The 23,130-nt window shown below is 46.4% G+C and overlaps 1 protein-coding gene across 1 annotated transcript in view; it reads right to left on the bottom strand.

Annotated features, from left to right (window-relative positions):
* PCP4 (Purkinje cell protein 4) overlaps window positions 1-23,130 on the bottom strand; it is a 54,206-nt gene that overhangs the window by 22,421 nt on the left and 8,655 nt on the right. The window contains exon 2 of the mRNA XM_059388234.1: window positions 6,096-6,147. Within this exon, the coding sequence (XP_059244217.1) occupies window positions 6,096-6,147 (52 nt within the window). The remainder of the gene's footprint in view (window positions 1-6,095; window positions 6,148-23,130) is intronic.

The raw sequence follows: 23,130 nt of genomic DNA, 5'->3' as shown, positions 1-23,130 counted from the left end.
TCTCCCTCTGCCTGCTGCTCTGTCTACCTGTACTCTCTCTGTGAAATAAATAATAAAATATTTTTTTTAAAAAAAGGAGCAGATATCAACCTCCTCTCCTACTGATGACCCTTCAAGTGTGTTTACTCCGAAAACCGTGGATTCGAAGCACCACATCTATCCCAGGTCTGACATGCACACAGAAGTCATTAAAACACTCCACCTGGAGCACCGCCCTGCCAAAAAAAAAAAAAAATCACTGGTACAACTAAGATTAACAGTAGTAAATTTCCTGTCGACACTAATCCCTAAAACAACCCTCACGTGGAATCGACTCACTTGTTGAACAATATTACCCAATGACCAGGTTTGTGTGCAGAGCCTGGTGGTTTAAAGGCCTGGCTTAATCAGCAACTCCAATTTCATTCTTCCTCCCTCTGGGTCTATATCAGAAACAACCTCGTGTGCCCATCCCTTCCTTCTGGAATACAGATCTTCCGTGCGTTGCATGCTGACAGCAAAGAAGGGCATATCCCGCTGTAGTATTTGAACGCTGCGTTAGTGTTTTATCACTCTGGTTTTGAATTTCTTTCTTTTTTTTTTTTTTCCTGGTTGCTCTGAGTATGTTAAAAGAAAGAGAGGAAGGGCCCAGAGGCCCCAGATGGAGACCAGAGTCGTTTGATTTTTTTCGCCTTGAAAGCTTCTTGTGTCTGAGGTGTTCGCGGCAACGTTCGCAATATGTCAGCACAGGCGAATTCTGGGCTTCCCGCAGCTCGAGGCTTGATCACACCAGCCGGAGACAGATTTAGAGCTTTCTGGCCTGGTGATCGGTGCACACCTGAGAGGTTGAGAACTCTGGGGAGGTGCTTTTCCGACCGCCAGGTGCAAGCTGTAAACATTCTAAACAGCATATTTCTGATACATGTTGCTGTGCAGCACCCCGAATTCTTTTTCACCCCCTTTTCAAAGAGGAGTAGCAGAGGATGGCAAGTTCCCACCTCAGCTCCCGCTGAGGTTTAGGCAGAGTTGGCATATTAGATCTCCATGCGGAGCAGAGCGTCACAGAGCCCGGCTTCCCGATGTCTGCACACTCCAGACTGTGGGAACACAGGAAGGTCGCAAACCCACCCTACGGGCTACAACCTTCTCTCTCCCAGCCCCAAACTCTGGTCTCTACTACCTTGAACTTGAAGCGGAACCAGGTCACCTCCCTGCCTCATTCGTTGCCTGGTGTGACACCTCTGGAGGCTTTTTCTAGAAATTGCATTTCTTCCTGGTGCCTTCCATCCAAACGTCCTGTGCACAAAACCAGGATCCGCCAGGCAGCACCTCCTGCCAGACTGACTGTCCCTCTCGGTGGCGATGGTGAACACTCAGTCCCCTTTGTTCCTGGACACATCCTATTCCTGGTTCATCGTCCACCCTTGTACATGAGGTCTCAGTCCACACACCTCCCCAAACCGGGAAAGCTGGCAGCTTAGACGTCCTGGGCAAAATCTGCCCACGTCCACTTGCAGATATAAAAGGTCGGTCATCGTACACGAAGAACACGGAAAGAAAAGACGTTGCTTTCTCCTAAGTGATCTAGGGCTGAAAGGGGGCTGCTTCGGGGATAAATGTGTGAGTTTCATTCCTTATTCGCACAATCACACCCAGATTAATGGTAGTGAATAAGTCTACGTATGAGCACAAATCCTCCGTCTCTCTCCCCACCGACTCGGTAACAGAAAAACAAAATACAGGGTGCGTGTGTGTGTGTTTTCTCAAATCCAAAGGAAAGATAAACTTAAATGTCCATGTGCCTGGGTTTCATTCAAGACAAAGAGAGGAGAGCACCCAGGACATTTTCTCTTAGTCACTGGTAGCAATCATACGGTCATGTCAAAGCCAACCGAACGCTATGTGATCCTAGAGTATCCCCACACCTACTAGAAGTTTCTCAAACCACCGCCTCTTTCCCATGAAGGGGGACACCTTCATGGGAAGGTGCCTGAGTTCTTTCTCAAGCACTCAAGCCTCGAAGAAATTACAGCCACAGTAAGCTGTCCAGGTGGTGCCAAATAACACCTTCCTTCTGGACATTTGCTCACAGCCTGGAGGGAGGGATCCTTTTGTTAAATCAGGTGCATCCGTGCCCCCACCCCCAAAGACAGAACTTTCTGGAAACAAATGCGTCACAGCTCACTAAATCCATTCCGGTTTTAGAAATTCAATTTAGCTTGGGTAAGCCTCCAGGCTCTGAAAGTAAGCTCAGCCAGGGGTTTATTATTCGTCAATCTTTCCTTCATGTTGGAGGCCTCCCAGTGGCCACTCTCCTTCCAGTATTTTCCGACTTTCTCTGTCAATAAAACCTTTAACTCCTGGAGTCCCTCTGAAGAACAAGCATCAAAATAAAGATCAGGACATCAAGGAAAATTGCTGTCTTGCCAAAAACAAAAAGCCAAAAACAAAACAAACAGACACACACACACACAAACAACAAACAAACAAACAAACAAAAATGAAACAAAAACACCTTTTGCTTTTGTCCCAACTGGTGATTGGAGGTGAATAATCGGTTGTGTCTGTCTTGATGAATGCAGTTGAGTTTAACACCGCAAATGAGTCATAACCGGAGCTGTATGAACTATCATTTCACTCCAGGAGGGTAACAAACAAAGTTCTTGGTCTCAACTAATCAAGTAGTGAAAGTACTTTGTTCATAGAGGAATGAAAATCTCTGGGCCAACAAAAGCCTAATGAATTCACTTTTTTTTTTAAGATTTTTATTTTATTTATCTGACACACAGAGAGATCACAAGTAGGCAGAAAGGCAGGCAGAGAGAGAGGCAAGCAGGCTCCCCGCTGAGCAGAGAGCCCGACTCGGGGCTCCATCCCAGGACCCTGGGACCATGACCTGAGCCAAAGGCAGAGGCTTTAACCCACTGAGACACCCAGGCACCCCATGAATTCACTTTTTAATTAAAAACAATAATAACCCTAAAATTTACAAACAACCTGTCTCCATACTGCCGACGTGATGAAGACTATCTGGGCTTGCTGGGCTGTGTATGCAGAGGTTGGTACCCAGGGGCATCCTGGATGTGGAGAGGGTAAGTATCCTATTGCACATCCATAAACACCACAGTGGCAACACCACCTGTAAAAATAATCTTGGAATACCAAGAGCCTAGATTCCCTGTCAGTGGAACACTTGGGATAGTGTTTAATGTAACAAAATTCCAACAGAGTCAACAATTAAGATCCCTCTGGACTCTTCATGTATCCAACATGTGTCTTCTGTGATCTGAACTAGAATTTCGATGCACTCATAACTCACTGCCACGGTCTTCATTACTTTAAGTGTTAAATGGAAGCCTAAAGCAAATTTATAATAGTTGAAATAAGAACACTTTGATTTGTAGACAACTAATGATCATTTCATGATTAATTGACTACTACCCAACTCTCCTGACATTTTGGTGTTCTGTGCTCCATGGTCCCACTTCCGTGGGTCCCTGTTCCTTCCACACATGTGGGCAGCTTCATTTGTGCTAATGGGAAATAGACATTCAACTAAAAGGTCTCTTGAGACACCTGTGATGACAGAGTAAAATAGTTTGAATTTCAATGGGATGTAATAATAGGTTAAAACAAATTCTTAGATGATATTCTCATATTACAAATTTAAGAACAAGGAAGGAAGTGACTTAGATTTTTAGGGAAAATGTCTTTTAGACCAAGTCTTTACCCCAATCACTGTTGGGTTGTTAGTACTTTTGTCTTTGTCCATTTTTAGAGGCAAAACACAAACTCAATAGCATAATAAAATGTTGTGTACATATATCACCTGTGAGCAATTCTTCTGAAATCGAAGGACAACGTATTACAGCATTTTTGTTCTACGATTACTGAATAATCTCTAATTCTAAACATTCCTTTTTCTACTCAGAAGTGAATGTCCTTTAATATCTAGAATTATATAAAGGAAAGCTTTATCCTCGGCACCTTGAGTTTTTCTTTCCATTGATTTCCATACCTCCAGAAAAGACACATTTGATTTGCACTAGAAGGGATCAGTTTGGGGCTAAAAAAATGTCATGCCTCAGAACAGCAGAAAGTCGTGTCTTCTGCAACAGCTGATACGTCTCTCTGGTGCAAAGCCCTGAGCATGTAGACATGCTTCGTAGGACCCATCGGACAGAGGCCAGGATAGAGCTAGGGGGCGGAGGCAGTGAACACGAGGGGTCTGAGCCAGGCCTCCGCCTGATTCTCAGAGTCCAGACTCCTCACACGTGATACGGGAGTCACACCGGAGCAGCAATGCTCAGAGTGTGAACCAGGTACTCTGGGGGCGGGGCCCTCTTCTGAGAAGCGCTCAGATCAGAATTATTTTTTAGAGTACTAAGGTATGACTTGCTTTTTTCAACCTCGTTCTCAGGAGCTCACAGTGGAATTTTCCTGAGCCAACATGACATGTGATACCACAGGATGAAATGCAGAGGCAGCTCCCTGTCTTCTAGTAAAGCCAGACATTAAAAAGATTTGAAAAAAAAAAAAAAAAAGTAAAACACTGCTAAAACACTATCCTTTTGCTAAATAGTATTTTTTTCCCCGTTTTGGAAAATGTCATTATTTTTCCACTTAAAATCTTACTTACATGAATATGTCATGGGTTATTATTATTATTATATTATTTTTATAAAATTAATATGTAAACCTTTTTTAAAATGTCTCCTTTTTAACTTCTAATATGGGAACCAACCCCAAGACCCCATTCTCAGGGTCTTCAAGAATTTTTAAGGATGGAGAAAGCCAGAGAGCAAAAGCAAGCAGGTCACTCAGAAGTCTTTTGACTGTAAGGATCCTGAAGCTGTGGGGCCAGCAGAGGGCCTCTGGAAAGACATGGCTACGAATCCACAAGCCAGGGAGACCAGCAAGCTGCTGGGGGTCCTCTGCCTTCCTGTGTGTGCGCAGCGCTCATGTTGTCCCTCTCTGCTCTCTGACATGTGTGCCAGCAGCCCACCCCGACTCACACGGGGAAGCCAGGAAGGGCCCCCAGCTCCCATAGATCGGGACACACTGACTCATTCGCATAACGACCTCTTACCCTGGGGTCAGCACACTGACCCTGCCCAATGGGACGGCCTGAAGCAGGCGAGTGAGTCGGGAGGCCGCAGAGGAGGAAAGCACTAGCACAGAAGAACATTCCAGCACCCGAGTATTGCCCAGGCCCCAGCGCAGACCTGGCAGAGGACCCTGAAGGCCCCCAGGGAGTTTCTCACACCTGGTGTGGAGATGGGCATTACCCAGGACAGGGGCAGCAGGCACAGGCACAAATCCCACACAGCACGAAGCAGGACCCGTAGCCCCCAAAAGCGAGTTCATTTCATAATCAGCAAGAAGTACAAACATCCAGAATCTAACTTCACCCGGAACACAAACACGCAACCTTCCTTCACCCCGCTGAAGCTGGGGCGCTGGGCTCACACCCAGCTGGGTGTTCTTGCAAGTCCACCCTCTTCCTAGTCGCAGTCACAGCCAGCACCCCCTCTCCGAGCCTCAGGCCCCACAAATACAGTGATGGCTCCCACAGGCCAAGGCCAGCATGGAGACTGGCCCCGGACGCACACGCTCTGGCCTCTGGCACCCATTCCCGTTCGCTGGGAACTCACTGCTGCCCCTCCCCGATCCTGACCTTCTGGGGCCCACACTGTGCTCTGGGTCCTAGCGGGGCCTGAAGCAGACTGTAGAGGCTCCCGTCAGGAGCTGAGCACTTCACAGCTTTCAAAGCACTTATCTCATTTGATCTCATTTTAATCTCACAACAACTCTGATGATTCTCACCAGCCCTAATGAAGAAAGCACAGAACTATATTTGCATTGTAATTATCACGCTGCCCAAAACGAGAGTCCTCCTTTGGGAAGGAAACTGCTCCTATCACTGCATTTAGCAGGCTTGGTTTTCTTTGTCAAACCAGACCACGGTGCTCTCTCTTTGCTCAGATCCCCTGTAACCCGAAGCACAAACACGTGGACTAGGCTGGTTTGCACGGAAGGCACCACCCACATCTGCCACGGGTGCAAGGCTGCAGACAGGACACGAGGAGATATCCGGGTGATTCATGTCATCTTACCATTTTCGCCAGATGTCTTGTCTTTTCCATTGGTCGCGCCAGCACCTTGTCGCTAAAGGCATAAAAAGAAGGAGGGGAAAGAAATTATCGGATATATTCAGGATTATTTTTGTCACTTCTAATATTTCAAATACCTGTTGCATTATATCATGTTCTATGTTACTGAGCTCAGGTGGTAAAAACATGGGGCACATGAGACCAAGAAAGGGTCAAGCCCAGAAAGGATCTATTGGAGTCACACAGACTGCCCCCCTCGCCCACATCCAAGGAACACCAGACGGGAAGCTACTGTTGATGGAGGAAAACCTCATCCAAAAAATGAGGAAAATAGCCAAATGTGAGAAAATGAGAACTGTCACTTTTGTCAGTGATCGCCCCTACACCGTTATGCTCTCATTCCAATCCCAATGTCCAGGTCAAAAGAATATTAATCAACTGAAAAAATATTGGGTTTGTAGTCTGAGTTTCTCCTACTGTTGAGTCATCTGTCTGTCATTGTGTAAGCCTACTTTGTGCATTTTCATTTTACCAGGTCCACCAGGAGTACGAAAATTTTATGGTCAGTCTTGGATCATGGGGCAAGAGTTTCTGTGAGGTCTGGGGAGCTGTTATACATGTCAACATACAAGCATGTTTCCTCAAACCTTACCCAACTACTATCTTTAAATAACATGGTGTTCAGAATGGTTCTAGTTCACAGAGACAGAAGTATTGTGGAAATCCAATTTTCTGGTCATTATTGAAAGAAAATATGCTTCAAGTCAAAAAAGATTGCAGGGGCGCCTGGGTGGCTCAGTGGGTTAAGCCTCTGCCTTTGGCTCAGGTCATGATCTCAGGGTCCTGGGATCGAGCCCCACATCGGGCTCTCTGCTCAGCGGGGAGCTTGCTTCCCCCTCTCTCTCCGCCTGCCTCTCTGCCTACTTGTGATCTCTGTCTGTCAAAAAAAAAAAAATAAAATAATATTTTTTAAAAATATTGCAGAGATTATGAAGTCTCTAATTTTCAGGTGAAGAAAATGCAACCAGGAAGGGAGCCTGATTTGTCTAAGATCAGAAGCTAGTTGGTGACACAGTGGAGACTAGAGACAGGACTTTGGTGCGCAGAGATGAGAGACCTGCAGGGGTTGTCTTGGTTACAAAACTATTTAAATAAGATCCTGGGAAGAGAAGCAGAGCACTGGACAAGGAGGAAACCATTATAGGTGACTCTCACTAAGGGGTAAAAATTTCCTCAAAATGTATATTTCTGTCCCACCTAAAAACAGTATCATAAAAAAATGATTACCAGCTCCCATTAGTGTCCAATGTTGTCATGAGACACTCCCAGATCCTTAGTCAACCCTTTATTAACAGTAGATGGGTCATCTGGAAAAATCTTGCTTTCAGGTTCTGGTTCGTGTAAATGAATAGGGTGAATGATAAAGACCCATGTTAACCAGTTAACCATCCCTGTGTACCCTTCCGGCCTTGTGCAGAGGATAACTTGAGAGAATGTGATCAAACCAAGTATCCCGGTGTCATCAAGCCCACCACACCCCCCAACCCAGTCACCATGAAGTGCAAAGGCCCACCCAATCCAGTCCCATTCTGAGAAGATAAACCAACTCTCTGTGGCAGGAGTGGAAGTAAAAGCCACAAGTTGGAAAGGTGATATCAATGTGGGCCCTGTCTTCATATCTAATGTAGAACATCTTGAATTTTCGGAACACTAGATCTGTCCGTGTGTTCCCATGGAGAATGGCTGTAGTTTAGCCAAACACTAACTGTTCTACAAACTTCATTTAGGTCCCAAGTCATGGCATTGTTACCTCAACAGTCAACCAAGAATATATATCATCTTCACTTAAATAAATGACACATTTCTTAAATATGGTAGATTTGCAAGTAAAACGCCCCTTTCTTCTTGCCCTGTGTTGAAGTGCCCTCTTCAACTGGAAGGCTGGTTTGGTTGCACTGAAGGGAATCAGGCCACCACTACAGAGGATCCAGCCAGCTACACGGCAGCTGTCAAAAACTGAACACTCCAGTGCTTAAACCCTCCATCCTTCCCCACATAATGCATAGATGAGTTGGGGGGAGAAAAGTGAATTTCAGAGACTAAAAGAACAGAGTTGTAGAGTTGAATAAAGTCAAAATTAAATGGAACACAAATGCAAAATAGGAGCGCACTCCACCCTCACTGTCTTTAAATACCTTAAACAGTGACACCTTTCAAATGTCATGAATACCTTGTTCCATAAAAGATCACATTTTAGGGGCGCCTGGGTGGCTCAGTGGGTTAAGCCGCTGCCTTCGGCTCAGGTCATGATCTCAGGGTCCTGGGATCGAGTCCCGCATCGGGCTCTCTGCTCGGCAGGGAGCCTGCTTCCTCCTCTCTCTCTCTCTCTGCCTGCCTCTCTGCCTACTTGTGATCTCTCTCTGTCAAATAAATAAATAAAATCTTTTAAAAAAAAAAAAAAAAAAAGATCACATTTTAGAAACCCAAGGAAATCCAACATGAAATGCACGCAGGGGAGAAAAGGAGTTCATTTTTTCAGGGTTTCTAAGACAGGGGTTTCTGTGTCAGATCTCATTTGATGGAGGCAGAACGAAACTGATAGATGTCTCAAGGAGACGGTATCTCAGATCAGAAAATGATCCCGATGAAAAACAACTATTCTCTGGGAGTATCTCATTTCAGAATTCTCTCAGACCCTGCAGTATGTTTAAGGGGAAGGCTGAGTGGAGTGGGGAACTATCTGAGAGCTTGCTTCTTCTGGGGTGGGAGGGGCGTCTCTGGTGGTCATCACATAGGACTGTTTTATCACCATGATTCCATCTGCCCTTCGTCATGGCCCTTGGCACAGATGTTCTCATTAGGTTCTCTCCTGGTGAACTCCAGCCCCACCCTAGCAACTTTATGTTCATGAAACACTCCTGGCTGGGACCCTCCACTACACCTTGTCCCACTCCAGACCCAGCACCTTCTCCCAAGCTTTCCTAAGTGTCTGGAAGAATAACAGTCCCTTCCTTCTTTGGCCATCTGAAATCAGCAACCCTGCAGCTCAGACCAGCTCGATGCCCATCCCCCTCGGGCACAATGACATTCTCTCTTCCAACACGTCAAGATAGTGTCCCTGTCCTCCATCCCCAAGACCTCTTCAAGGGACAGAGGGTCTCATATGAGAAAGTGTATTCCACTCAATTTACTTTTAGAATCAGAAATATAAAAACTACTCCGCTTTTTAGAGCACAGACACATTTGCTTGGAAACTCCCTCTTTCTCTGTTGTCCTCATTTTGTCACTAGGAAATGCTAGATAGCCCTCTACGGATGCGACACAAGACATTCCGATTCCAACACTGAAGTAACCTCCTGCAGCAAGAGCTGGTGGCAGGCATGCCCGCTACGGAGTCTGCCGAGAGACAGGGAGGAGACTGGAGGGAACAAGGCAGAACCGCAGCCAGAGGACTGTCCCCAACCCTTAAACACTTTCCAAACAACTCACAGGGTTCTCAGAAGGGAGGCGTCCTTCCCCGGTGACATTAACTAATAAGAAGATAGCATTCCATTGAGGGTTGCTGGGGGGTGGCGGGGGTGGGATGGGGTAACTGGGTTATGGACATGGGGGAGGGTATATGCTACAGTGAGTGCTGTGAACTGTGTAAGACTAATGATTCACAGACCTGTACCCCTGAAACAGATAATACATGACATGTTAACTTAAAAAAAGAAGCTAGGACTCCAGAATTTAATAAACTCCCAATAAAAAGGAGCCCAGGTAAAGAATGGGTACATGATAGTTCTTGCTCATAACACGCCACGTATCCATAAAAAGTCAGGATTGGTACTTCAACATGTAAGTTTTGAGGTAATTTTTCTGACAGTCGCACTGCACCAGGGGCTACAGGAAAATAACAAAGAATATGTCTTTCATTTGGTTTCCCAGAACAGAGAGCCTGAGGCAAATGCTACGACTTTGTTAGAGAGGGCACGTGGACGAGGAGGCAGGAGGGAAGCGAGACTCATCCTCTAGTCCGCTTGCCAGCTGCAGCTGACAACGACCTCATCCCCTCCGAAAGTGGTGAGACCCCGCGGACCCCAGCAGGGAAAGGTCAGCGAGTAAGCCACCGGCCGCTGTCCCTCACCAGTCCAGTTCCTGGTGCTTCTCGACTGGGAGATGTCTCACAGCTGGCATCTACCAGGGGACAAGGAGGAAGTGTCCGGGCAGGAGATGCAGAGGTGGATACACGTGGTGTGGCCGAGAGGGGCATGCTGTCACTTCACACCTGCCTGAAGCCTGTGGAGCCCACACGAAGCTGGCCACCCACGGGGTCCTCCCTGACAGAGTCAGAAGTGACATCTGAAGGGTGTCTGACTCAGCACATAAATTTGTCTGAGTGACTCTTTCAACCAAGTTGCAACATCACGGACAACCCGTTCCTATTCAGTACTCCACTAGTGGAACAGACCACGCTGACTTTCTGGTAAGTAAGTGGCTTTGAATCCATTTCTCTCTGCACTTTGAGCTTAGCATGGAGGTTGAAACATGTCTGATTATCTGTACGTGTGCAGGGTTCTACACACACCACTGGCACCTATGTCCTCACACGGCCAGCTTAGATAGAAAATGTGGCGATGTGGTGAGCCAGCTGACTGCACACTTGTGGCAAAAGCCACACTTTCTTCAAGAGGGAGCAACTGCATGACTTCTCAGTCCTCTATTCTTCCTTCTGCGATCCACCACAAAATCTTGGCGTTCCGGGAGTAGCCACTACCAGATAAAGTGAGTGAGGCAACGGCCTCGGACACAAAATTTAAGGGGGCACCAAAAAAGCCATCAGCCATTAATTAAGACCAACACTGCATGGGATCACTTACATATGGGATCTGAAAAAAGCAAGAAAGGAAGGAGGGAGAGAGAGGAAGGGAGACTCAAAGAAACAGAGTAGAATGGTGGACGCCAGGGGCGAGGGGTGGGGGATAGAGAAGAGATTGGTCAAAAGGTACAAACGTTCTAAGATGAATAGAGCGTGACGATCTCGTGAGCAACATGATCACTACATTGATAACACTGTTGTATCACTGAAATTTGCTAAGAGAGTAAAATTACGTGTTCCTACCAAAAAACAGAGGTAAGTATGTCAGGTGAGGAATGGGGACATTAACCCGATGGTGGGAATCCGTCACAGTGTGCGCGTGTATCAAACCATCACATTGTTCGCTGCAAGCATGTTACAATTTTATTTGTCAATCACACCTCAATAAAGCTTTAAAAAGACAAAAAATATTTTAAAGCAATATTTTAGAAAATCAAAAGTACCGTAAAAAGTCATGATAAACAAGATGTCCACATTGTATGTGAAGGCAGGATCAACCAGTATTAACTGACATTTCCTTTGGCCTCGGGGTCCACATGGCTCCCCCAGGCACTGGCCACTCATTCTCCCCAAAGTAACAGATTCAAGAAGTTATGTAATTTCAAGGATTTGGAAAATTACTTGAGTAAAGTTTTGAGAAACTTCCATTTCCAGCTCTTTCATGGGACACAACTACAGGTTATGAGTTCATGCTGTCATTTTTCGAGTTCTTATTATATGACTTCAGAATACTGAAGTGGGGGGAGCTCACCTTTCATGCTCTGCTATCCATACCTGTAGAATTGGGCATGCTAATCATACGTCATGGATGAAAGCAAATTACCAAAACCTCCTTCTGCTTCAGCGCAAACTCGGAACACTGAACAGTATGCCTCCTTGCAAAATTGTTCAGACAGTACATAGGGTTCCATCTTCAGGATGAGACACAGGTTTCCTTATCAAGTATTTACTTTACATTCCAGAAGTTTGAAGAGAACGAAATGTGAAATGAATTTTAGCAGGTTAAATTTCAGGTCCAAATGACAGTCTGAGAACGTTGTCTGAACGTACATTCACAGCATTTAAATGGAATATTATTCAGCCGTCAAAAAGAATGAAATCTTGCCATTGGCAATGATGTGGATGGAACTAGAAGGTATCATGCTCACCAAAACAAATCAGTCAGAAAAAGACAAGTACTATATGATTTCACTCTTTCGTGGAACTTGAGAAACAAAACGGATGAACATGGGGGAAGGGAAGGAAAAATAAAATAAGATAAAAACAGAAAGGAAGACAAACCATAAGGGATGCTGAACTCTAGGAATTAAACTGTGGGTTACTGGAGGGGGGAGGGGGTAACTGGGGGATGAGCATTCAGGATGGCACGTGATGTAATGAGCGCTGCGTGTTATACACAGCTGATGAATCACTAAATTCTACCTCTGAAACTAAAACTTAATTAATTAATTAATATAAGTATATGAATCTGTGTTGTATCTTTATTGGTTTGATGTTTAATTTAGTGGCATGATTTGACCAGAGGTTCTCCACTTCCAAAGCCTCCATAGGCTTGGAGAACAAAGAACCTTCTCAAGTGAACGTCCCAGGCCATCCCCAAGGTCAGCAAGGCCTCACCTATTCTTCACCCCTGTTCCCCAGTCCCTGCAAGAGGCTAGACCAGTGACAGTGAAAGAGGTTGCTCACTGGCCTGGCATCAGCCTCTCACTGCTGCCACAGAAGAAAAATACTCCAGTTTAAGAATTTTGATCTCTCCCAGGCTAAGAAATAAAAGATCCTTCACAAAAGCAGATTGTCAAAATTGGGTACATTCACCATTGTGCAGGCCCATCAGCAGTGACAGTTATGGATTCAGTGCCAGACAGATGCCTGGACTCAGCCTGGGTGAGAGACTCGTTCCTGGACCGTTCACTTTCTGCAGTGAGCCAGCCACTGGCCTGAGCCCGAGTGTCCCAGGAGAAGGGCACATTCTCTGACTTAGTTTGGCTCACCACCTGGAGGGACACACAGAGAATAAACCAATCATGTCTATGAGCTGGGTAAGAGCTTGACCCAGGATGACTAAGATCTGCGCAGAGGTAAGGGACCAGGGCTCACCAGAGTGAGTGGGAGTCAACGGGGGCTTTTCCACATCTCGATCAGTGTGAGTCATGGTGCCCCCACCCCTGCTGTGCATCTCTGGGGACATCCCTTACTGGAGTCTCTGCTCCCGCCTCTGAGAAGGAACGGTCATAACCACTGGCCCCTGCCGGCTGCACGTCAGAACCCGGCTACAAGGAGGCATGCTTGCAAGTTTTCCAGAGGTGGTGTAACCCGGTGATATCAAGTAGATGCATGTCTACAACAAAAGAAAGAAGTCGTTTGAAGGCATCTTCATTGCGCACGCACGTGTGTGTGTGTGTGTGTGTGTGTGTGTGTTTTCTTTTTTAAGCACTTTGCTCTCTGTTTCCAACATCCGGCCTCTCTTGGATTCTGTCTACCAAGTAGTTGCAGAGATTTGGCAAAAGAACGAAAGAAAAATCCGTCTCATTCCCATGATGGCTTGGAAGCTCTTGTTAGAAACTGCTACTTAACACCGTCTATCCCCAGGGATACATTTTCGCCCAAGTAATTTTTCTCCTCGGGGCTGTCTTCTTTTCGTGCTGTTGTTGTATTCGTATTTCCAATCGTTGCAGGGTTTCTAGCTCCCCTGAAATGGTAGCATCGTGAAGAGCAGTTTCTCAGATGGGTCCTAAATAAGAGGAAAAACACGAATCTTCCTATCTGTGATGCGGGCTATGCTCAGGGGCCATGACGTTTGGAACATCGCAGGTTCTTCCCAGAATCGACGCCTTGCCCGGGGGAAACATCAAGACGGGGATTGTCCCTGAAGATCTCAGCTGACCCTTCCCAGCACTTTTTGTGTTTTCTTTTGCTCACCATGTTAATGAAGAAATAAAAATGTGTGTTTCTATGGTATTATATTTAACATTTTATTGACAGAGTTTCATGAGTCTCTTGAATGAAATATCAGACTTTAAATGAACAGGGAGCAAAACAACGGCCACGGCACCGTGAAGTGGGCTGAGCAGCTAGGTTGACCAGCAGGAAGTTGATGACTGCTTGGGGCCACCACAGTCATTGAACAGGTGGCTTCTCGGGAACATCAAAGGCACATCATTAAAGCTGCTTCCAAATCAAAGTCCCTGAATTTGTCTGAAGAGCAGAAGAGACTTTCAGGCCAACATTGCGTGGTAAGTATAGGACAGATTTCATTTCTTGGCACTGATATTTTAAATCACCTATAATTCTCCAATCCAAAAATGGAGCAGTAAAACTCCACTAATTTAATCCCTGAAGGTGTGGAAACTAATTGCAAACGAGACTTCAGCTGGAAGGGTTTAAAAAAACAATCATTGGTTAAAAGAAAAAGAGATGGGATCCTCACAGACAAGGGCACTAACCTTTGTACTTCTTCCTCATCCCCCTCCAGGTGCTCGCCAGCATTGGGCAAGACCCACAGGCCAAAATTCCACCCCAGAAGCTCTATTCTGCCCTTAGCATCTTTAGCCTGACCTTTATGGTAATAGAAGTAATTAGCATTGCTGTGGTTTACGCAGACCATTTTTAGGGATCTGTGTGTGGTTTGTCTTATTGAAATTCACTTTATACTTTGTCCTACAGCCATATTTTAATCTTTTTAAGATTTTATTTATTCATTTGAAAGAGAGAGAGCACGAGCTGGAAAGCAGCGGGAGAAGGAGGAGCAGAGTCTCTGCTGAGCAGGGAGCCCGAGGTGGGACTCGATCCCGGGACTCGATCCCGGGACTCGAGGATCATGACCTGAACTGAAGAGAGATCCTTAACCACCTGAGCTACCCAGGCCCCCCTACACCCGTATCTTTTAATTAGTATTTTTCACCCTTAAAAACCTTTCCTGTGCTGATTTTCTTTGTTAAATAACACTTTTTTTTTCATTTATAAAATAGAATATGGTCATTATGAAAATTTCGGAAAATAAATGTACTTTGCTCTGTGGCAAGGGAGTCTCCCTAGCCCTCTCTCCCAGATGGGCCTGGTGAGCAGGTGGCCGAGTGTCCACTTAGAGAGCAGGACAGAAGCCCACTTAAAGACCAGGCAGCAGCTGCTGTCACCGAGCATTCTCTCGGCAGTTTGAGACTCAGGAGTGATTCGCAAGGACCGGAACTGTCCTCATTCCCCTGATCGTTTCCCTACACTCCTACCGCTTCAGCTGTCAGTCACAAAACACCTATGCAGGCCTCGGTGACTGTGGTAATCTCAAGGCAGTGCGGATAGCTTACACCATAAATTGGGATTATTTTTATTTAGGGTGTGATGGTGAAGAAAGTAGGCTCTGGAGCTAACGGGGAGCAAAGAGCAGAATCTAAAGACACACAAAGAACTTTATGGGGCAGCAGGACAGTCTGCGGCAGGACCGTCTGTGATAGGACAGTCAGCGGTAAAACAACAGTCTGTATCTCAGTGCTTAGAAAGCAATCGTGTCAAAACTCATCAGCTATAAACCTAACAAGGTAGCTTTTACTCTCTGCAAATTATACCTTTATAAATACGACTAAAAAAAGAAAGAAAGACAAAAGAAAAGTAAGGGAAGTCTCCTGCAATCCTGGAATTACACTGTCCAGACTCTCCCAGTGCTGCCCCTTAGCCGCTGTGGGACCCTGCGCAGGTCACTTGCTTCTCTACACCTCAGTTTCCACTTCCATGAAGCCAGAACGCTACACCTCCTTCATCAGGCTCAGAGAATTACATATGATGCAAATGGTCTCAGGGCACAGGCCTGGGCCCTGAAAGGAACCAGAGGGCAAAGCAACAGGAAGCCAGGCTTCAAAAGAAGTCTGCCTCTCGCGTTTCCGTTGTGTTCCATTTGCAGTGGGCTAAGGTATGAAAGCACATTGGGCCCAGCAGTTTGGGGACCAGAAGGAACACCAGCTCCTACACGTGACCCTGAACCAGTGATTTTACTCCTCAGAGCTCGGCATCTTCATATGCTCAGCTTCTTCTCCATGAAGGATTAAAATAAATTAAATTACATTAAGTCAAATTACATGAAATTACATTAAATTAAAACTTAGCTCACATGGCTATTATGAGAATGTAAAGAGAGAATATTGGGATTGGTGATGATTTTTTTCACCGAGTAGGTAGTCTGTGCTTCTTAGTTATTATTAATTTCAGGTGGGCCTCTAATCCCAGTGTGGATGTGCTGTGTGTGTTGATACAGAGGACAGCTTGTGTTTTTTCCCAGAAAGAAAAGACGTGGGAAGAGGGTAGAATGGTGACCAGTGGCAGAGGGGGGAGGGGGGCGGCCGCTGGGAGGCGGGAGCGGTCCTGCGGGCCCCTGTGTGAAGCGAATTCATCTGCAGAGACCCGCACGGTGGAGGCTGAGAAGGAAGCATCAGCCGATACACAGCCTCTCTACTGACCCCACCAAGAGCAGAACTAGTCTGCCCTGAGGGTCCTGGGAAGTCCCATGGATCTGTAAGTTTCCAGAAGGATCCATGAACGTGGACGTCATCATTCACCTTCCACATCTGATCTGCATCTAGAGCAACGCTTCTCCATCTGCCCTTCCTTCGTTGCCTTCCTATCGTGGTGGCAACTGCTTAGAATATCCTCAGAATAACGGTCATCGGGGTAAAGGGCAGATGCTTCTCCAACAGCTGCCGTGACCCAGCAAGAGATAAAAGCCGGCTCTCCGACAAAGACACAGAGACCCCAACATGCACTACTTCCCGGAGTGCACCCAGAAGACACCAGAGCCACGTGGAGCAGAAAAGGGCAGCGGACACTGGCTCTGCTCCCCACCCCGGGAGCTACAGCCGGTCAGCCCAAAGCCGTGAGAAAGAAGGAGTTGGAAAAGCATCTACAAAAGATAATGGTAAAGGCAAACCCTGAGATGAGCCTCTAAACTACGTCAGTAAAGGACAAGTCGATCTTGTACAGATGATGATGGGGGCAAAAACCAACAGGCACGGCCGGGACGAAATGAGACCTGGACTGTATCACTGGGAAAACACCAAGCCTGCCCGTCCCTCCTCTAGTCATATTATTTTTAGGGCACTTTTATATTTCAAAAGCCAGAGAAGATGTGAGGCCAGACGGTCCACGTCCCCCCAGGTTACAGAGGCCCCAGAGAAAGACCTCTGTGCTTTGCTTTCAGCACTAAACACCGGCATTCTACCCCTCCCTCCCTTCCCCAGAATGGCTGGTAAAGCCCAGTGCGAGGTGCAGTCAGGTGAAGGCCGAAGACCGCAGGATGAACTTGCCCTCAGAGCCGGGAGAATCTTGGCCTGCTGAGCCCTAACCAGCCACCCCTCCCAGGCCCTGCATGGCCATCCGCCACGGCCACACGTTTCCACCATGGCTGAGCCCCCCATGATGTAAGGCTGCACTCAGCTTCCTCATCAAGTGAACAAAACGCGCTGCAGGAGAGGGGAGAGTCTCATCCAGATCCACGGCTAGCCAAGAGAAGCCCCATTTAAGTGGGCTTGAGTGAGAGATCATGCTTCCAGGTTTGGCAAAGCCTTCCTTCTTTGCACCAAGGCAGCAGGCTCCATCTCTGCAAAGCAACAGTGGAACGCTACTGTAGCAACAATCCTAGGACGTGGAAAGGACAACCAGTCCCATTTAATGGATGCAAAATTTGAGGCACAGAGGGAGAGACGCAGTGACTTACTTGCCCAAGGATCTACCGCTGCTCATCTGCAAAGGAAGGAGTGTGGACGTAGGCAGACTGCTCTGGGCGTCTGCACACCTGCTGCTTCATCTTGCCCATGTAGAGGGTGCAATTTGGCTTGGAAGATGGAAGATCTGACTTTGATGACCCCCTGTGCCATCAACGGCACAAATATTTTATGCCTGGACCCGTCTGGTGGCAGAGTGGGGGTTGTGCTTCCTGAACCTCCTCCTCACTCCCCCTCAGTGTGGAAATCCACATCACCCCACATGCTGTGTGTATGAAATTGCATCGCCAGTTTCAGGGGAAAGATGGGGTGAACATACTTCACAGGATTGCCAGGGAGCCCGGTCACCACGGTGCAGTGTTCAGCCCATTCAGACCCCAGACCTGCAGACGTGCTTCCCACGCCCGTGAGAACGGGGCTTGGGGAATGTGCGGACAGCTCTCACTCCGTAGCTCCCTCTGTCTAGGTGTCCTGATTTATTTCTCACACATTGAACTAGTTCTGCGCACTCCCCTCTGCGCACTCCTCCGAGGGAAGCTGAAGCTCTGGGCTCGTGTGCGGACTCCTTGTGATAAGGCTCAGACGGTAACCCGGCACGCTCCTCGGCGTGCTTCTCCCCGAGGGGGTGTTCTGAGGCTGCAGAAACCGGAGGTTTTCTTTTTTGGTAATGAAGAGGCAGCCAGATTTTCTCCCCCACTCAACTAAAACAAAAATAGCTTCAGAACACGTAGAAGTCTGAGGTTGTGTACTTCTGGAAGAAAGGCGATTGCTTTGTCATAAATCAGCTGTCATGGCTCAGGGAGTGAACGGAGACAGATTAGAAGACCAGATAAAGGTGGACAGGCCATCTGATCAGCTGCACCCCAGGGAGGTGAAAATTCTAGCAATCTCCGCACTGAAGATGAAATGCACGCATACCCAGCACCAACACCAACACCACCTACCAGCTCAGTCTCATGCTCTACCTCCTTCTCGGTGGATAGTGGCTCCCTGCCTTATTTCCAAGTCCCCCCAAAATCCAGAGCCATGTAATCTGCTGGAAAACAAGCCCAGGTGTGACTTAGGTCAAGGTCATCTTCCTGGGTCGGGGTTGATCCAGGCGACTGACGCTCATGCCATGGTACGGCTTTGTATCTGCACATCCTGACCCGGCTCCTGCTCTGATGAGACCCTTTGCTTCCCAAGCATGAAGCGTCTCTTTAATTGAACACGCCTCATACTCCTGCTCTCCGTGTCCCTTCCCCCCCAGGGAAGAAAACGTGATGTAGCAGGTACCTCGGCGCAAGCTGGCCGCCCACCGCATCCGTCTGAATCAATGGTCAGCACTCCATAAAGTCATTTTGAATTGGAGTGCAGGGAGTTTTCCAGACTGGGGTCACAGTTTTGCATTTACATGGTCTTTTAAAAAAATGTATGCTTTCCAAGTGCTTTATAATCAAAGTTATTCCTCCAACCTCGAAGCAGTCCTGGGCAGTCAGCCAGCATCACCTGGTTTCTTGGGCAAGCATGCTGCTAGGTGGGCTTGCTCAGAACCAGCCTCGATGCTCCCTCTGACTCAGCAGGAAGACCCTCCAGCCACCTGCTCCCGTGGGCAGGCATGGGCCATTCTGAAAACATCCTGAGTGAGGGAAGAATACATAAAAGTCTCCTGACATTGCCAAGGGATAAAAATGCTTCATCAGAGCACACACTCTCTCCCTCTCCTTCTCTCTCGCTCTCCACTAAAAAGCAATCAGGAAGCCCCCAGCTTCACCCACAGCCAGCCTCCTGGCCATGTGACCTGTGCAGTCACATAGGGCCTCTGGCTCATAAAAGCCCCAAGCTTGGCTTAACACTCTGTCATCATGGTTTTGAAATTCCATTTTTGTTTTTTTTAATATTTTGGAAGAAAGGTTGTTTTTGGTTTTGGTTTTTGTTGTTGCTGTTGTTTTGTGTTTTGCTTGTTTGTTTGTTTGTCAGAGAGAGAGAGAGAGCAAGCACAGGAGTTGGGGGGAGGGGCAGAGGGAGAAGCAGGCTCTGCATTGAGCAGAGAGCTGGATGTGGGACTCCATCCAAGGACCCTGGGATCATGACATGCACCAAAGGCAGACGCTTAACCCACTGAGCCACCCAGGCGTCCCGGTCTTGAAATTCTTAATAAGGCTTTCCTTGGAGCCCCCACATGTCTGTTTTTCCCTGGGGCCCCACACACGTGCCACTGTCCTGCCCTACTGGCCAAACATGGACTTCCCCAGGACTGTCCAGCTCTGTCTGAGCCACCATCACCTCAGAAGGCATCTTATGAGGAAGTAGACAGGAGCAAACAACCCCACAGCTGCTGCTCGTCTTGAAATTGCCTCATTGCTGGTGGAGATCTGCCTGACTCCTCAGTCCCTGTCTTTCCTCCTTGTGGAAATATGCAAGGGACCCGGGAGAGAGAGTCAGGTGTCCCCCCAAGGGCACTGCTTACAGTACTGAAGTTACAACAGGATGCTGCCTTTATGCGTTTGTCATGTAAGAATTCAAAATCCTCGTCCCAAATTCCATGGTCAGGGAGCTCTCGCGTGAATTTCAGCCAAATCTGGCTCTCAGCAAGAACACAGCAAGAAAAAAGGTGGCGTGGAAATTCACTAAATAGTGCCCCAGGATGAGTCCTCCTTAAAGATGGAACGGATTAAATCCAGATGAAAAGACAAGAGTAAACTCGCATGAGGTATTTGGTGGAGGGATTTGACAAATTGCTACATCTATTTTAAGAAAATATTTTCCCGAATAGGTGAAATAGCTCACATTTCTGAGGTATAGAACATTGCCAGAAATAATATTTGCGATGTGGCACCGTATTATCTCTGTATTTTGACAGGACTTATGCATATGTGAGAACAGAGTTATAAATATCAGGATGAGCCCATGCCTTGAATCAACTCCAAAGAGAAGAAGCCACTCAGAATGGTGAGGAATCCACCAGGGGCTCTGAGATGCAACGTGAGCTGTGATATCTTGCCCTGGACAAGCGTTAATACTCGTATGGAAGGAGGGCTACAGGCATATCTGAATTCACTTAGGCATTTCTCACAAGCAGAACATGGAACTTTCAAAATGCAACAATAGGCACAATTTGCACAATTCCAAAAGACTTCTTGACGATACACATGTAATCTGCTTCCAATGTCCTAAAGAGATGACTCACTGAACACTTTTAAAGGAAGACATGATAATTTAATAGAACCTAAATATCCATTGATAAGGTTGGGAAAATGACACATTTAAAGCAATTTGTATCATCAGGCAAGAGGTAGAAATCAACTATAGTATCATAATGGATATGTATCTGTTCCTCAGACTTGAAGATTGCTAAATTGTCATGTGGTTCTAAAATCCATGAATTTTCAGACTAACCATTAGCCATGGTGGTTATTCCTCAGTCAATATGTACTGAGATCCTACTTCTAGAAGCATTGACTCTATGGGGAAGGTCCCCTGAACCCTTCCTTCCTCTCCTTCCTACAACAATGGCACTAGTCAGTGTTTCCACGAGTTTATACAGTGACCACATGTGAAGTTGGGTTAATTTCACAGGATTCTGTCTCCCTGGATAGCCTCTAAGCTCGGTGAGAGGTACGGGCCATGTCTTCTTCGTTCACCCAGCACAGCGTGCAACATGTATAGATTCCCCATCCACGTGGGTTGAAGGGCAGGTACCAGAGAGAGGAAAAGTGTAGAAGACATAGTTTCTGTTTTAAAGGTTCCCACTCTAGAAGGCAGGAGGAAACATGGCTGACAAAATATGTGATGATACACACAATGGTTTTGATCAAAGGGCTGCCATTCTCTGAGCAAAGGTTTTTTTTTTTTTTTTTAATTTTTAATTTTTTATAAACATATATTTTTATCCCCAGGGGTACAGGTCTGAGAGTTCTATTTGAGGGGTTCAGATGCTCTTTCTAACTCAAACAGAGATGGGGGGGTAAGGCAAGAAATGAAAGTGATTGATGTAAAGACAAAGTCAAGGAAATTGGCAGGCAAGTCAGAAGACGGTCAGCGTCAGTCTCAACAAGGAACTTCATGGTAGCCGTGCACCAACGCTCACTGACCTCTCCTTACATTATTGGGACAAGAGTTGAGGTTCAGAGTGCACAGTTGAACCTCTAGAAATAAAGTGGAAGACCTGGGGGCAGAAAGAATGACTTCACCAAGATATCTGTAGCTGCTCTTTTTTTACTCAAGGCTAATAAAAAAAAAAAAAAAATCCAGGACAATACTGTTTTTCATAGATTTCATATCTAAATCCTAAATGGAATTGGGGCAGGTGTAAAACAAATTGGGTTGTATCCAGGATGTGACAGAAAATGAGAAATCTAATAGGAAAGGAAATGTGTAAGTGAAACCCACACTGGCTTTTCCTCAAGAATCTCTGTGATTTTTTAACAAAATTTGCCTTCGGGCACTCAGCTCCCTATTTTAAAATGACTACTTTGAATAAAATGACAACTGTGGTCTCCTTCAATTCTGTGAATTCTAAGTAGGAACATAGAAATGACCATTTTTCTCTAGGTCAGTGGTCTTTAAGCAGGATGACTATGCCCCAGGAAAGGGCAGGACCACCATGTTCAGCTGCACAGGTTGTACACAGCACAATCCCAGGGGGCAGCACTGATACAGACTATAGCAGGAATGGCATCTCTGGAACTGTAAGGTTCTTAACTCTCACAACCAGGCATGGTGAAGGAAACTTTAAAATTTCTATGTATATCTTTCTAGGCTCGGAAATCAATAAGAACAAAATAAGGTTTTATCCATAGCTACTTTCGGGATTGATAGGGACATTGTCACTTGGTGAGTAGGAAAGAATGGGAGTCCCACAACTCTTGACTTGCTCTCAGAATATCACCATGTGCTGCATTGCAGTTCCTTGAGCTCCGGGAGGAGGATTTATAGATTACATAATCTACCTTTAACGAAACTAATCTTCCCACTAAGTAGGAAAGTGACTTTTAGAAAGTCTTGCATGCCATGACATGGAAGAACCTTGAGGACATCATGCTGAGTGTAATCAACCAGGCACAAAAGAACAAATACTGAGCCCATGTATATGAGGCCCCTGGAGTAATCAGATCCACAGAGACAGAAAGTAGAAGAGTGATCGCCAGAGGAAGGGGGTTTGGGGGAAGGGACTTGTTGTCTAACGGTGTAGAATTTCGGTTTTGCAGGAGGACCCAGTTCTGGAGGTCTATTTCATAATAAAGTAAATACACGTTACACTACCGAATTATACACTTAAAAATGGGTAAGATAGCAAATATTATGGTAGGCTTTTTACCCAAATTAAAAAAAATCTGCATCAAATTGCACAGATTGAAAAGAATACAAACACCATCAGCAAAAACAACAAGGAAGCAGGGGGAGTACGACCTAACCTTGGCGCTACTGCTAGAACATCTTCATGAGCACCAAGGCGAGCTCCTGACCCACAGCCATCAGACTGGAGGAAGTG

The sequence above is a fragment of the Mustela nigripes genome, chromosome 2 (genome assembly GCF_022355385.1).
Source record: "Mustela nigripes isolate SB6536 chromosome 2, MUSNIG.SB6536, whole genome shotgun sequence".
Taxonomy (NCBI): Eukaryota; Metazoa; Chordata; class Mammalia; order Carnivora; family Mustelidae; genus Mustela; species Mustela nigripes.
Note: the sequence above shows the minus strand (reverse complement) of the source record. Positions and strands in the feature narration are given on the sequence as shown.